This window comes from Cornus florida, unplaced genomic scaffold (genome assembly GCF_030987335.1).
Source record: "Cornus florida cultivar Cherokee Brave unplaced genomic scaffold, ASM3098733v1 CherokeeBrave_3.0.0_Hap2_Chr10, whole genome shotgun sequence".
Lineage (NCBI taxonomy): Eukaryota > Viridiplantae > Streptophyta > Magnoliopsida > Cornales > Cornaceae > Cornus > Cornus florida.
Window position 1 is genome coordinate 100,971,550 of NW_026775580.1, and position 16,210 is coordinate 100,987,759.

General features: G+C 38.1%; 2 protein-coding genes across 6 annotated transcripts; one reads left to right on the plus strand and one right to left on the minus strand.

The window, feature by feature from the left end:
* Positions 1-3,539: 3,539 nt before the first annotated feature.
* On the plus strand, positions 3,540-6,775 carry LOC132276411 (large ribosomal subunit protein eL43). Of its 3 annotated transcripts, XM_059777824.1 has the most exons (5): positions 3,540-3,622; positions 4,841-4,880; positions 6,060-6,148; positions 6,252-6,334; positions 6,448-6,775. In XM_059777824.1, the coding sequence occupies exons 1-5, from the start codon at positions 3,620-3,622 to the stop codon at positions 6,509-6,511; spliced, it is 279 nt and encodes a 92-aa protein (XP_059633807.1). In that variant the 5' UTR covers positions 3,540-3,619; the 3' UTR covers positions 6,512-6,775. The 3 variants fall into 3 exon arrangements, with proteins under 3 accessions (XP_059633807.1, XP_059633806.1, XP_059633805.1); XM_059777823.1 differs by lacking the exon at positions 3,540-3,622 and having other exon boundaries at positions 4,835-4,880; XM_059777822.1 differs by lacking the exons at positions 3,540-3,622; positions 4,841-4,880 and adding an exon at positions 5,836-5,945.
* A 1,284-nt stretch (positions 6,776-8,059) lies between these two features.
* Positions 8,060-14,529, minus strand: LOC132276412 (phosphatidylinositol 4-phosphate 5-kinase 1-like). 3 transcript variants are annotated; one of them, XM_059777825.1, is made up of 4 exons: positions 13,175-14,529; positions 12,790-12,933; positions 10,109-10,370; positions 8,060-8,792 (listed from the first exon to the last, which is right to left on the minus strand). In XM_059777825.1, exons 1-4 carry the CDS (start codon positions 14,296-14,298, stop codon positions 8,613-8,615), a joined length of 1,710 nt encoding a protein of 569 aa, XP_059633808.1. In that variant the 5' UTR covers positions 14,299-14,529; the 3' UTR covers positions 8,060-8,612. The 3 variants fall into 3 exon arrangements, with proteins under 3 accessions (XP_059633808.1, XP_059633809.1, XP_059633810.1); XM_059777826.1 differs by lacking the exon at positions 12,790-12,933; XM_059777827.1 differs by lacking the exon at positions 8,060-8,792 and having other exon boundaries at positions 10,249-10,370; positions 12,737-12,933.
* Between the last annotated feature and the right edge of the window lie 1,681 nt (positions 14,530-16,210).

Here is a 16,210-nt window from a genome sequence, read left to right on the forward strand (position 1 = left end):
GAGTGGAGGTTCCTGTAATTGCTATCTGGGGCTTGTCGACCGGACGGGCGCCTTTCCTTTCCCTGCATGCTTTAGTGTGACGGAATAACACTCTTTGGCTGCGACCTGATCCCCCCGAATGTCTATCACTTTATCTCCATCGGGCCCGAGGCACCTCATGACCTGATGCAGAGTTGAGGGTACACCTCGGACTCTGTGAATCCATCCTCTTCCCATCAGGAGATTATACGAGGGGTGAATTTCCACAACCACAAAAGTTTCCATAAGAGCTCGCTCTGCAGCTTGAACTTCTACTTCCACCATCCCGACGGGTTCCACCCTCTTCCCATCGAACCCTAATAAGGGATTTCCGGTGGGCTTGAGCCTCTCTGGTTTAATGTCGAGCCTGTCAAATGTGTCCCTCGGCATAACATTCGCACTGCTCCCAGGATCGATCAGAACTCTGCGCACCAAGCAATCTGCCACTGTCAAACTGACTACCAACGGGTCGTCATGAGGCAGTTGAACACGCTGCAGGTCTGTCCAGTCGAACTTCATCTGCATTGACGGGCTCTGTTGGTGTAGAGTGGTCACATTGCCGACCCTTTTCTTCATCTGCGCCTGCCGCAGGCGCACCCGTAGCAGCTCATCTGACTCTTCACTAGGCTCGGGTCGACCATGGATAGTATTGATTATACGAACTGGTTGCGAATTGTGGGAGCTTTGTTTATGACTCATTTTTATTTGTTCCACTGGTCGATTCTGCTCCATCGCCGAGCCTTGAACATAACTCGCAAACTCCCCTCTAGCTATCAACATCTCCACTTGCCTCCTCAGGTTCCTGCATTCGTTAGTCTGATGTCCGAAATCAGAATGAAAAGCACAATGTTTAGTTTGATCCCTCTGTTCGAGGGGTTGTCTAATTGGCAGTGGTGGATGAAACTTGTCCTTGTTCTCCTGATACAACCTCGCCAGAGTGACCTTCAGCGGAGTAATCAACTCTTCCTCCCTGGACCTTTTTTCGGCCTTCCAAGTGGTCTGACGTTGCGGCTGAGCCTGCTTCTGCCTGATCTTTGCCTTGGACTTTTCCTCGGTCGACACAAGCGAAGTTGTCCGAGCATTAGCTGCCTCCTCTTCTTCGAGGCGCACAAAGCCATCGGCTCTCTCATTGAGTTCATCCATGGTAGCTGGCGTATTCACTACCAGACTGGTGTGAAACGGAGTTCCGCGTGTCATGGCTAACTTGAAGGCTTGAACTGCCGTAGAAGGATGGCATTCGATTACCATACTCTTAGTGAGATTAAACCTGGTAAGAAAGGCCTGGAGCCGTTCATCCTTGTGTTGCCGCATCGTGAACAGGCTCGAGATGTCCTTCGGCGGGCGTTTGTTCCCATAGTACTGGCTTATGAACCGATCGCACAGGTCCCTGAAACTGCCAATGGAGCTCCTAGGCAAGTTTTTGAACCAGCTGAGCGCCGGTCCGGCCAGGCTTGTAGGGAAGCATTTGCACATTAAAGAGTCGTTTTCCGTATTCAGGGCCATTTTCAACTGGATATGATACACATGATCGATCGGATCGGTTGTTCCGTCAAACAGAATAAAGACTGGCATAGCAAACTTCCTTGGATGCGGCGCATTCAAGATCTCGTCGGTGAATGGTGAATCCACCGTCCAAGCTGCGGATCGGAGAGCTTCATTCTCTCTCTGGAGTCCAGCGGTAGCTCTGTGAGTTACGGTTCTGCCCTCCGAACCGTGATGAGTGACAGTAACCATGGAGGGCCGGTAAGACGGATCGAACGACCGTTCCTCTATGAACTCTCTCTGCCAAGGCGACGCTACTCGACGGCGATCTACCTCCATCACTTCCTCTCGGTCAAACCTTTCCCGCTGCGGATCAACGTGAGTCGAGCCTTCGTGATCTTCAACTCGACGAACATTTGGCGGCAAATTGTCCATCATCCTTTCATCACGGTGGTGAGCTGACTGATTGTTCTCGTTCTGATCGCCTTGATGCGCGATACTAGATGGAACACCTCCTTCTCCGACCGGAAGCGGATGCGAAACTGCGGGTATCTGCCGATGGTGCAGTCCAGCTTTCAATTCTGCATTTTCTTTTCTGAGAGCTTCAATCAAGTTCATCAACTCTTCAAGCTTTGTTTGCTGGACAGCCTCCATCGGATTGGAGCTTTCACCTATCATTATTCCCGAACGGAGTAAAGGCATTAATCTCAAGTTCGCGAGTAGATCTGAGCTTCGTGAGTAGGAATTTTTAGATCTGGCTTCTAATTCTCCGAATTATGCTCACTGTTTACAAGATCTGAATTGTCTGAACTCTAAATCCGTCAGATCCTGCCACAATCGAGCAACTCGTGGTTGCGTAGATCTGAAGTCACTCCTGCCAAAGCTTCAAGAATCGTAATTCCTCCAGAGTAGGTCACAGTCGCTCAGATCTGGATTCAAATCCGCAAGATCGAGTCTCGATCAACCGAATTGGTTTGAATCCATTCGATACTCCTCATTGATCAACCAAACTTTCATGCGTTTCCCACAGATGGCGCCAATTGAAGATGCAAGAAACTCCTTCTATTCTTTCTCTCTCTAGAATTCTTACACCTCAACCCGAAAAAGCTCCCCCTCCCCTTCATTCCAACTCCTATTTATAGATACTTACAAGATATTTACAAGATATTTACAAGATATTTACTAATTGCTGGACCTGGGCCTATTCCTCTGTAAGCCCTGGTCACCCTTGATGGGCTTACTCCCGCCCGGCCCATATGGCAGTGTCTTTCTATGGGCTGACCCAGCTGTTCGGACTGAAGGTTGTGTTTTGCGAGTCGGACCTGGCCCATGTCATCCAGGGCCTCCTCAACAACCTACTTAACCAAAGGTATTGTGTTTGTGTTAAAAATAAAATGACTAAAAGTGTTAAATAAACATGTCGTGTTTGTGTAAGAAATGACTTAAATGTGTCTTGTCATGTTGTGTCAAGTCTTGACCCGTTTATTAAACGGGTTATAAGTATCGTGTCGCATTACCTGTATTATAATTGTGTCGTATAGTTGTCAGAATTTCTTGACATAAATAATAATCGTGTCGTTTTCTTGTCGATCCACCCATCAAGACCCGTGGGTGCGTGAGTTTAGAAAATAATAATAATAATAATAATAAAAGAGGAACAAAGTCTTATATCAAGTATCATTTTGTTTACATATTGCCAAAAATTAAATTCGTTTCAATCTCCTGCTAAAATATTTTTGAGCGACACCACTACATACCGAAATTAAGTTAATTAACTTATTTTTGAGTTCTGATGTGTTTTTGGAGATGCAAAAACAGGATTTAAGGAAGGGAAAAGAAAAAAAAAAAAAACTTCTTGTTATTTTACCAAAAAAAAATAAATCATTGCGCCCTCTGCTTGATCAAATGGACAAGGCCTGGCCAGTCTTGTTTACAGAACTGGTAAACCAGGCCCAAATGGCCGAATGTGGGCTCTAGGGCATCACAAAGATGTCCAAGTTAGCGGCATCCGAAGAATTTTGCAGACTATAAAAGGAGACTAACGTTCATTTGGCCGCTCGCGAGCGAAGTGTAGGGTTTTTGGTGCTTCTCTCAGTTGAGTCCTCCGAGCTCCGTAAAAATGGTACTCTCTCTAAATATCTCTATAGATCTTTATATATACACATACACGCATATCTGAATATACCTTTTGTGAATGGTACTAAGTTGGGAATTAATCTCTTGTTGATATGGAGAAGCATGAAGCTGGAATTTATTATTATTACTATTATTATTATTTTTTTTGTGTGCATTGAAGATTATTTCAGTGTTAATTGTTTAAAGCTGAAATTTTCGTTTGTCTGATTGGACGATTCTAAGTTACAAGTAATAATCATAGGATTTGTAGTCATAGGATATCTCTCACTTTAACTTATTTATTTATTTATTTTATAAAATGTGATTAATTTAAATCTTATCATGGATATGGTGGTGAGACTGTCGAATCCATTGCTTTTTATTAGTCTGTCATTTTATTTGTTGTTCAATTTTGGATGATATAACCTAACTTTATTTGTAGAATTGACAGCCAAATACATAGTTGCACACACATACTGATCTGATCTATATGTCATTTAGCAGTTTAGAGTATCGAAGGGAATTCAAGATAACGAAGCATCGATTGCATGAAAAAAATCCCTAATGGTATCTCATTATTCAACTATTTTTCTCGTAAAAAACAGATCCATTAGATGGTTGGCAGGTTTGTAGGCAATGTATCAAACTCTGGCCAGCCAAAGAACGCAGCCACAATAATTGTGACTTGGAGAGGGATGTTGTTGTCCTGGGGCACAAGTGCTTTTGCCATGTTATCCTTGAATTGGATGTGACGTTTAGTATCTACTATCTAATTGATTGAATGATAACATGCTGATATTAACCTATTGTCTTTAGAAGGCAGCCGGTGTGCAGGTTAAGGGGCAAAGGAAAATGCTGTAGATAGGCAGTTTCAGGAGCCTCTAGCAAGCTTAAATTATCTTATTTAAATTTTTTATATAATGTTAGAATTGGCCCATTCATGTGTAGTTGCTTAATAACTTTCCATTGCTCTCATATATTGGAAAAATATTTTGTTATTAATTTGGGAGAACAGTCATTTATCTGTCTTCCTTGTTACACCAGGAAGTATGGTGTTCTTGATATCCTAATCAATTATTGTGTTTGATATCGATCACCCACAATTTCTTCGCATATATATATATATATATTTCATTTTTTTGTGCTCTAAAGTTCATTGTACTTTCTTTTGGTTACTTGGGTTTATTGCATTAGTTTCACACCATGATTCCTTTTTTGTATGCAGACTAAGAGAACCAAGAAGGCGGGTATTGTTGGGAAGTATGGTACGTGCCTAGCATGTTTTTTTTTTTGTTTTCTTTTGTTATTCTCATTTTGCTTTTAAAATGTGTAATTTCATGAACTAAATGTAATTAGGGAGAGGGGGAATAAGGGTTGGGTGCTGGGGGGGGGGGGGGGGGGGGGGGGATTTTGGCTTCTCATTGTAGGTATAGGGTTCCTCACTGTAAGCAAGCATTTTTCATGGTACATCATGCCATGTTACATTGAAGGGTTTAAAGAAACCTGCTACTCGGTGGCCAAGAACCACAATAATTGAGCCACAACACATATTGGAGTGTGGATTCATTTTTCCTACACATTATAGGCTAACAAGTCCATACCTAAGTAGAAAGTGGGAAAAAGGATGATGGTAAACATTCATCACTCAGGGTTTTATGGAGTTTGTCACTTGGAGGAAGTGCTGCAGTAAATTGTTGCAGGGGTCTTGCCACCACAGTTGGATCAAAGAATGCACATTTAAGTTGCCATTTTCCTTTCATGATGTCAGCATATCACCACTCACTAGTGGTTAAATACATAGGAGATTGTGGGAGAGGTATATTATGAGGTGTGTCTTATATCCTTGGTTGTCTTTCATAGATGCATAGTCCTTCCACTTGGCTTTGACTATAAATGCATATTCCAATCACAGACATAAAGTCTACCTTTCTGGAGAAAAACTGACTCAATGGGTGTGGGGAAGTTTACCCTCCTTCCTCTCTCCTCTCTATGGGCAAATAAAGTTTGTAAGCTGTCAGAATTTTGCTGTCGGTTTGGTTTTTGGGGGGCAATGTCTCTTTTAAAAAAAGGGATATCAGCAATTGAGCCCTTGGTTCTAGCTTTTGTTTTGTACATTGAGCTCCATTTGTTGTTTCATGGAGAATAATCATATAAATTGGGATGCAATGTGAAAAGCTGACAATCTAGAAAGCTGGGTTTGATGGTGCAGTGCTGAATCAGGAAGGGAAGAAAAGCAAAGGGAAACTCATGAGTGACATGCATGACTTCCCTCCCTGCAGTGATAGCAGGATCATTATTTTCCCTTCATTTTTTCTTCTTCGGTGGAAATTGTAAGGAACTTGTAGTCACTTTCTATGTGTGGTGTCTGCATATATTAATATATGTAGTTGCACTTTTGCATGAATGGTGAGAAATGTGGATGTACTTATCCAATGACATTTCAGGTACACGTTATGGGGCTAGTCTGCGGAAGCAGATTAAGAAGATGGAAGTTAGTCAGCATAGCAAGTACTTCTGCGAGTTCTGTGGGAAGGTGAATCCCCCCATCCCTCTTTTGTTTGCTTATCTTGTTGGCCTCGGGGCCTGTTATTATTCAAATGCATATGGTGGCCCTAATTCAAGGTGTGCTGTTGCAGTATGCAGTGAAAAGGAAGGCTGTTGGAATTTGGGGATGCAAAGATTGTGGCAAAGTCAAAGCAGGCGGTGCTTACACATTAAAGTAATTATTCTATAATCATGCCATATATAAATTTCTGTGCAATATATATAAACTATATTGCATATGTATGTAATTGTGATGTGTTCCTAATGATGTTTGTTTCATCAAAACAGCACTGCAAGTGCTGTGACGGTTAGGAGCACAATCCGAAGGCTGAGGGAGCAGACCGAGAGTTAAATCTGCATAGAAATGTGGAATGAGGCATCCTTGGTGCAAACTTCTTTAGAATGAATGGGATTTCTATGTTCAATTTTGTTATTTGGTTAGATACTCAGTTGCAGAACTTTCAATATTGAATCAAATTTTAGCTGTTAATGGTGACAACTCATTTATAAACCATTTGATGTCCTTATCTTGTTGGTCTATGGTGTCATTGGTGTGGGCATATGATACATTCAGATGCTCCTGATTAGTATCTTTTTAAGCAGTGTTTTTCTATCATGTACCTGTAGTTGGCTATTTTACATTGTCTATAATGTTCTGTAATTGGAACTGCATGCCTCATTGCTCATTCGGCCTTTTTTTATTTTTTATTTTTTGGACAAAGAATCTTACCATGTTGCTCCAGATTTGATGTGAGCACTGTTTTAGATAAAAATATGGGGCCAGTTAGTTTGAATTTATTCTACCTGCCGGGCAGGGTGAAGTTTGATGGGACGAGGGTTCATGTCAATGGTTATGTGATATTGTACAGGGCAGGGTGAAGTTTGATGGGATGAGGGTTCATGTCAATGGTTATGTGATATTGTACGAGCACTCGCAGATTTCTGTAATGTCATGAGTTAGAGATTGAATGTGAAATTTTGGTCTATTTTTGCAGCTAAAATGTATACGACTTAATTGAGGAGACTTTTCCTCTTAGGTGTAGCAAATAGTTAGATGTTTTGAAGGGAAAGTATTTGCTTAGTCAGCAATGATTGGAAAATATTTGCTCATACAACAGGCTGTGATTGACTAGGATAGAGCAAAAATCCTACAAAAATCCTATCCCTTAATTTGAATAGAGTGCCGTTGTAGGCTGGAATCCTACAAAAATCCTATCCCTTAATTTGAATAGAGTGCCGTTGTAGGCTGGAAGCTAATATATATGTGGTTTATCCCATTTCTGTAGATGGTACTCTTTACAAATCCTCTTAGTAATTGTTGCAGCTATTTATGGTGCGGAGGATAGAAGTCAGTCCATGACTTTTGACTTCTTGATTCTTGTCAAGTTTATGCAATCATGACCGTCTTTGCATGCGCATTTAGAAGCAATGAATTGATGCGCATGGGAGCACACCCAGAACTAGCTCCATATTACTATGGTTTAGTAGGAGAGGAAAGACAAATGTGTTTGGCCACTAGACACATGATATGCAAGTTTTATCCTCAATGGTTAATATTTCAATCAGAAAATTGGAACCTTTAGGGCAAAGACCTCTCCCTGGTCCAAGGCTCTTAGTGATGACTTCATAACTTCTAGCCGATATGAGCAGCTAACCCAAAGGCTTGCTTGCATTAACAGAAGACTGTGTGCCTTGCAAGATGACATTTTATTCCCCCTAGTGGTATAACTGCATTGCGTATGCAGATAAAGGCCACTAAAAGATAACTACAGAATATGCAAGTATTATCCCATTCTCATAAAGTAAAGAATCCGTTGGCATCAGTGTAATGAATTACACCGAGAGGTTTGTAAAATTAGTTTAATGCAGATAAAGGCCACTAAAAGATAACTACAGAATATGTAAGTATTATCCCATTCTCATAAAGTAAAGAATCCGTTGGCATCAGTGTAATGAATTACACCGAGAGGTTTGTAAAATTAGTTCCTTCAGTAAGTGATGTTACAGAAGGCTTGTAAAATTAGTTCCTTAATTAAGTGATGTTACAACAACAGTTCATTTTCCACGTCATTATTATACGTACAACACCAGCTGGTTGATGCATTCCCTAGACACCAGCACTTATATTACAACTAGCTAACTTTACAAAAACAGGCCAAAAAAGGAAAAAGTAACATTAAAAAGAACCTCTCTCTCTCTCTCTCTCTCTCTCTCAATCTCTCTCAAATAGAGAAGGAAAGAACCACCAAGCTGCTCATCTATTCAGAAAACAGGTTCCAAAAGGAGGGCACCTCATATTACATCTTCTCGGAGAAAAGTAGAATTGAAAAGATAATGATTCTAAAGGAGATGAAGTGCTGTTTGATCTGAAATCAGAAAAGCTTCATCCTCTTGCAGCTGTTTTCTGTTGTAGAAGCCCAATGGTTGCTCCGGTAGTTAGTCTAGAAACAGTATTATCCAACAGGCATTGGAATGTCATTATCGTTGCCGCTGTGATGCATTTGTTTTTGAACAGCTTTTACTGCTGCTACTCTAGCTGCATTGGCTGCTCTATTAGCTGCTGCAACTGCCCTGTTCACTCTTTCATCCACCTTGGGCACATCGTAGGCTTTCTTTGCTGCTCGTCTTGCTTCCTGATAGTAAAGATACCGTTAAGAAATTAAGAATCTCCCATATTGTTTTTTTAATTGATCAATTTTCCTTTCCCAATTATTTGTTTCCCTAATCTCCAAGTCTCTTTCACAAATGGTGTTTGACTATAGTTATTTACCATGATAATCAGAACAAGGAATGCAAAATGATTCACCTATGACAGCTTTTTTGCCAAAAGACATGCCATTTCAACTGCACAAACTATGAGGTTCCAAAATAATTGCACACATTTGGGTTGGTCAATTTTGGCAATCCCTACCACCAAACCAACATAGGCCAGTTCCAATCTGACAACAAAATGACGCACAAAGAAACTGAACTGAACCAATCTGCAAAACTTCTGTTTGGTTTAATGCAATTTTCGTGTCCCTAAAATATTTAATCTCTGACCCGTAAAGGTTAATTTTAAATTGAGACTGGTTAGCCATAAATGACCGGAAAAAAGGTACTGAGAATGTCAACTAGTTAGCTATTATGGCAACTGAGGAGCTCACTCTCTTGGAAAGGCACAAATATTGTGCTGGTTCAGAATAATCGATCCCTATGTCACCTACCAGACAGATCACTTCAATTAAACAATTCAAGAATCTAGTTTAGAACATTAGATCAAATCTAGTCAGATGATACAGATTGAATGAAACCTAAGAGAATAATTTTAGAAAGAATGGTTAAGTTTGGCGAAAAGCCTAAAATCAAACATGATTTTTCTACAAGGTGGCACATAAACAATGGACATAATCCTTTCTCTTCATGCTGATATGGCATGTGATCTAACAAACCTCTAAAGATGGTCCTGCATGTCACGCCCTTGCTCAAAAACTCAACCAGCCTATTTTAGTAGTCATAAAACTGAAGAAAATTAGAAAGAAAAAATAAAATAAAAACAGTTACAGAATTTTGTTTTCCAACGGGTAAAAAGCAACTTTTTATTTTTTATTTATTTAAAAGACATCCACAGGATTGCATTTCTAACCATAAAACACTAAAACTTAAAAAGTGTCCATTTGAAAAGGACAATTATGCCAGTAAATAAAATAGTCATTTTGTAGTGAATGAACTTAAAATGAACATCAAGGTAATGAGATTGACCAAAACCATTGAAAATTTTGCTTGAGAATTTTTTTAATGAGTTGTTCCACAGAGCTTAAGAAACAGAATCTTGGGGTCACGCAGAGTCAGTTATTCCAATAACAATAAAAAATTATGCATCACATATTTCTCAAAAGCAGATAATCTTTTAGTAATAATAATTCTAGAGATAATGTTAAAAGAATCAAGACAGGGTTATCAAATGTACCTGTACTGCATTCAACACTTTGGAATGATAAACAGCAACAGGAGATACAGGATTGGTGATGTTCTGTGTACTTGGGACGTCGAGAATCCCATTTTGCCAGTGCCCAGATTGGGTTTCTCCATTTCTGAAAGTGTACATTCCAAGTCCTTGCCTTCTACCCTCATGCCAGGCTCCTTCATACTGATGCCCATTTGCAAATCGATACACTCCAAACCCATGCATCTTGTCTGCAAAATATTCTCCAGCATACGTGTCCCCGTTTCTGGATATTATATACAGATGACTTAATGCCCAGATATACATAAATAATAATAATAATAATTGTACATTTGGCCTTTAAAAATGTATCTTTGTGGCATGTTATTATTCATAGTTGTGATTGCAAAACAACCATAAGACTCAATGTCTAATGTCAAAGAAGGATCTTGTCACAAATACGCTGAGCCAGGTAGACTTCTTCAGTAAAAAAGACCAAATTACTTGGAAGATAATCCAGTTCCCAAGAACATTTGCAGCACATTCATCTAGATTAAACTAAGTTAAAAGCATTATTGACTGGCCATGTCCAAGTACAAATAAAATAATTCATTAAGATGTCCGCAATCAAATCTGATCTATAAATTGGATAAGATGGCGAATAAGAAAAAGAAAAAGGAACGTTCACAAATGCTATATGGTCTCTATCTAAATATTAAAAGGAACTCAAACATTAATAAGAATATCAATCATACAAGTTTTTTTTCCGAAAGGCCATCATACAAGTTTGACATGAATTACGGACTCGTTTTCTGTTGAAGTAGTAACAGGTGAACATGTCTTAAGGTTTGCAGCTTTAATTTCCTCAACAACCATTCATCTTCTACCGGTAATACTTTTTTTTTTGATAAGTATCTTCTACCGGTGATACTTAAAAAACAAAAAGAAACATGTCCCAGTTCTTCCATTCCATATGCCTGATTGAGATCCTAACAATTACTAGTATATAGTAAACCTACTTTAAAATTTGTCTGCAACCAGAGATTTTATGACAAAAGAAATGTATTAAATTCCCCTTTCCATCCTTTATTTGTAGAAGTGGATTATAAGGAAATAGGGGTAAAAAAAAATAAAGAAAAGAAAAGAAAGAAAATTCCATAAACTTGAGATTGTGGATGAGAATAAAATAATTCCCTAAGAAACATTCATCTATTTCATAGTAAAAGGTTGGCAAGATTGTCCAAATCTATGCCATGTAAAAGTTCTCAATTAAATTTTTTTATATGAAATTATATCATTTAATTGTTTCCTTAGTGATATTTAACATTGTTCCAATAATGTTTCACTATCAATAATGTTTCACTACAATTAAATTCGTGTCCAAATCATAGTAACATTTTATGCAACATGCCGAATGTCTCAATCTACACTACTCTAAACTCTCTTTTGATCTTGGTTTCTTTGTCTATTATTTTGGTGCCATAATGATAATAAATCCAGCCTTTGAAAAGGGACAATTAGGCACAAATTTCCTTGTAATTGATTAACTTGATAAGACATTCAATAGTGAAGCAAGAATGAAGAGGAAAAATCCCGGGAGAACAACAAACAAACATAAAAATGGAGATTTAGAAAAGATGGACACGAATGTTACACAAAGATTCTATACAACTGTCATATTAACTATGGTTGACAAGAAAGCTGCCATACAATATAGATATGATTTATAAAAGAAGGGAGGTTTTATTAAGCTTCTCCTCACAAGATAGGTAGACTTTGTTTAGACGCTGCAAATTTAATTCAAGCCCTAATTGCAAAGTAATACTAATATCTAACATTAGAATAAAAAGAAAAATCAAATAGAAGCAGCATAAGCAGTTTAAAGCTTAAAAGCTTCATATGTGTGTGGGTGTGAGTGTGGGTGTGGGTGTGTGAACATAGAGACAACTTGTTGCTACAAACATACTGCATACGTCAACCCCAAATTTTCATATGCTGGCCAATCTTGAACCAGTTATTGTTGAATTTGTCCATAGCCACGTGCGAAGATGGCTAAATCGATCTTCAAGTCTAAATGAATGGCTGCCTCGGCCATGTGAGGCTGGACGTATGTGTTCCCCTACCATTGGAATTGCAAGCCCAACCTCTCTCTTTGCCAAGTTTTTTTCCCAACAATTGGTTTGATATAATAATTGATTCTATATATTATCTTCTATATGAAGCCAAATATTAAAGTTGTATTACTACAACTGCACCGTACTTATTTAGACTCCTCTCTCTCTCACACACACATACACACGCGCATGCCACACACACATACACGCACATGCACGCGCACAACCCAATTTTGTCGTCATTGCACATAATTAATCTGTTCCACTACCATTAACTGTCTATGGACATATCTTGACTAACGGCTTCTAGACTTAACCTAGGATTCCTGTTTTGTGGTACCTGTTATACATAAGCTAAATACCGGTAATTTTGTCTTCCTTCCTAATTTTGTGCTTGATTTAAAATTCTCTTCATCTTTCATTACGTTCAGCATGCACATATTTGTAGGAAATTTTTTAATTCTGATATCAAGTTCTGCATCTGTATCATCATGACACATAATATTGAGTAAGGTAGCAATAGTGATGCATCACTTACTACATTCACATTTGCTTTAAACTAGTGCCTTGCCAACTAGAAGGGTCAAACACCTGTGTAATCTAATCTTCAAACTCCAAGCATCCATCACACACTCCAAAATCACCAGCAAAGAAATCCAAAACTTTAAAATTCGAACATGTTCAAAATAATGTATGATGAACCCAATGATAGAACTTAATCTATCAAAGGAAACCCTGCAAATTCAACAACAGATGAGTAAAAAAAAAATGAACACCTAAGAGCACTAATTCCATGAGTTGTGTAGAGCCTAAAATCTAACTGCATACATGAAAGCATTCACAATCACTATAATCTAACAAAAAATAATTTAGTAGTGTACAAATAAATTAAAACACTCAAAACCAGCACAATATTAACAAAAAATAAGTTCTTAAAAATGGAAACAAAATCCATGGAAACCATCTCCAAAATTACCTGAAATGGTAGTGACCAAGCCCATGCTTGACGCCCCACTTGAATTCCCCGACATACCGGCTACCATCCTCACAGGTATGAACACCACACCCATGACTCTGACCATTTGACCATTCCCCAGCATAAACATCACCTGTATAAAACCTATAAACCCCAAACCCATGCCTAAGGCCTAGCCTGTATTGTCCCCGGTACCGGCTTCCTCTCGCCCAAGTCTCCACTCCATATCCGTCATACTTGCCATCAACCCAGTCACCCTCATACCTCCCACTCATGTAGTAATAATAAACCCCACTACCTGAACACTTTCCCCTATGAAATTCGCCCTCATAAACGTCCCCATTGCTATAAGCCTGAACCCAACACCCGGAATTCACCCGTTTATCAGACTTTGGCTTCGACCCAATTGACCAGAAAACTGGCAAATGTGGTCTCGGAACCCGGTTACCCGATGAGAGCTTGACCGGGAACGAACGGGCAAGGAATAGGCGAATCGAGGGAAGGCGTGGTAGTGCAAGATTGAGAGAGAACAACAGAGCTGCAGAGAAGGCGAAAGCTGAGAGAAAATCTAGAACAAATGAGTGACTTGGATGCGAAACCAAGAAGTAGAAAAATGGGAGAGACAAGAGCAGAATGAGACGAAGGTGGACGCGGAGGCGACGGATATGGCGGAGGAGTTGAAGGGCGGCGGCTTTTGTCTTCGAAGGGTTTGGAAACCGATATGGGTAGTGAATCTTCAATGGAGGGTTTGAAGAAAATGGGTCTTGATGAAGACTAGACAAAGTGGGTGATTTGATGAGAGAATTGGCAGAAGATGAAGATGGGTTTGGGTTGGTTTGGGTCATGAGAGGTCTCTTGTGAGGAGTACTTTTCGGTGTAGACGTCGACGATGAGTTGGGAGCAATTGGGTCATTTTGGGTCTGTGTTAGGTTGATGAGAATTTGAGGGTTTGGGTCTGATGATGAAGGGTGTAGAGAGAGAGGATTTGATTGGAAATTGTGGGATTGTTGGGGATGTTTTTGGTGGATTGAGGAAGGGAAGAGAAGGGGCGGTATTGGGTTGAAATCGGAAGAGACGCCGCTGCTTTCTTTTCCGATCTGAACTTCAGATTTCTTCTGATGCATTACTCCATACGAAGACAATCTCTCTCTATATACACTTTCTCTCTCTATAATTTTCTTCTCTCTCCTTCTATATGTATCTTCTCCCTCTAGAATAGTTGTGGATTTGTAGTTTCTCTCTCTATCGCTGAAATTCTTCCTCTCTCCAGTAATGGTTGGGATATGTCGTTTCTCTCTCTATATGCAAATGTTTCTCTCTCTACAATGGTTTTTTGCGGAGGGATCAATTTTGAAACCAGAGGCGACCGGCCGCAGCCCACAACTTAAGTAAGAGGATGGGAAATGGAGACTTAATAGTTACCCTCATATTTTCAGCTGAATTACAAAAAATGCCATCCATGTAAGTGGTTTTTCCTTCATTTTCCTATTTTGCTAATTTTGGTTAATTCAATGCTAATAGTTATTTTAGCTTGTTTTTTTGGTAAACGTTTCCTTTAAAAGTGCCAACAAATTCATATTATCCATGTATCTTATCCTCTCTCTCTCTCTCTCTCTCTCTTCAATTTCTTGCTAAATATATCATGAAAATGTATGATTCTCCATTAAATTGTTGGAGCTAGGCATACTCACCCAAAATGCAATAGTTGAGGCTGTGACTCCTGTTAGAGTGCTTCCATTATAACATTTTGATGATTTCATTACAACTTACAAGCGTAAAGATATAAGTATACGTGTTTAATATGGGACTTTATTCGTATAGTCGCCTATAGAAAAGTATATGTGTTTAATATAGGACTTTATTCATGTAGTCGAGTATAGAAAAGTTAATTATATCACCTTATGTTGAATGTTTGACAAAATATTTATCTCATAAATGTTAAAAATAGTGACAGAGAATTATAAAAACTTAAAAATAACATGTAGATCTCCTAATCTTTAACTTTGTTATTTTAATTTGAGTTTGACCTCTCTAAATTCAAAAATAATTTTGTTTGAGAGATTTGGATCCTCTTCAATTCACTTAAAATTGAGGATGCAATGCTCATACAATATATTTATTTTGAAAATAGAACACTCACCCAACATATTATATCAAATTGTAACATTTAGCACTTTTACAAATAGGAGAGAATTCTAATTCCAATTCCACCTTAGAAAAATAGTGTGAACTCTACCCTAATGGCATAGAGATTCTTCTAGAAGCTAGAAGCACACTATCAGGATTGGACATATGACTCATGTAAAATGGAATTAATTGGGAGACAATATTGGTACTCTATTTTTTTCCAATTGCACTATATTTACTTTTTTCTTTTAAAGCAAATGACAAGAAGGTCATTGAATTCATTAATACATTATTCCTAAATTTATAATGTCATAACTATCCTTAAACAATTTTAATATTTTTTTACCTTCTTTACTTTATTTACAATTTTTTTTTTTCCTTTCTATTTGTTTTTTCCGGAGGTCATTTGAAAGAAAGTAATTTATTCCATATTAATAATTTAATTTTTGACCGTCAAAAGAAATAATTTATTCCATAATGATTTTTTTTATTTTTTTTTATTACAATTGAAAGGATATTATTCAACAAAGTTAACTTTTTTTCAGTCAAAAGAGGTAACCTTTTTTTTTTTTTTGGATAATTTTTTATGGGTCCTGTCAAATAACTTTTTTTTTTTTTTTTTTTTGGGTCTTATAAAAAGAGATAATATATTCAATTTAGATAAAAAAATATATATATATAATCCTATTCTTTTCATACTTTTTTTTTTTCTTTTGGGGATGTTGACAAAAAATATAATTTCTTCAATATATTTTTTTTTTTTGGGGTTTTTTTTATCATGTCAAAAGAGATAATTTTTTTAATGGTTACTTTTTTATTTTTTTGGTCCGGTCAAAAGAGTCAATTTATTCAACATAAATTTTTATTTCTTGGTCCTGTAAAAAAAAAAAATATTCAATTTATTTTTTG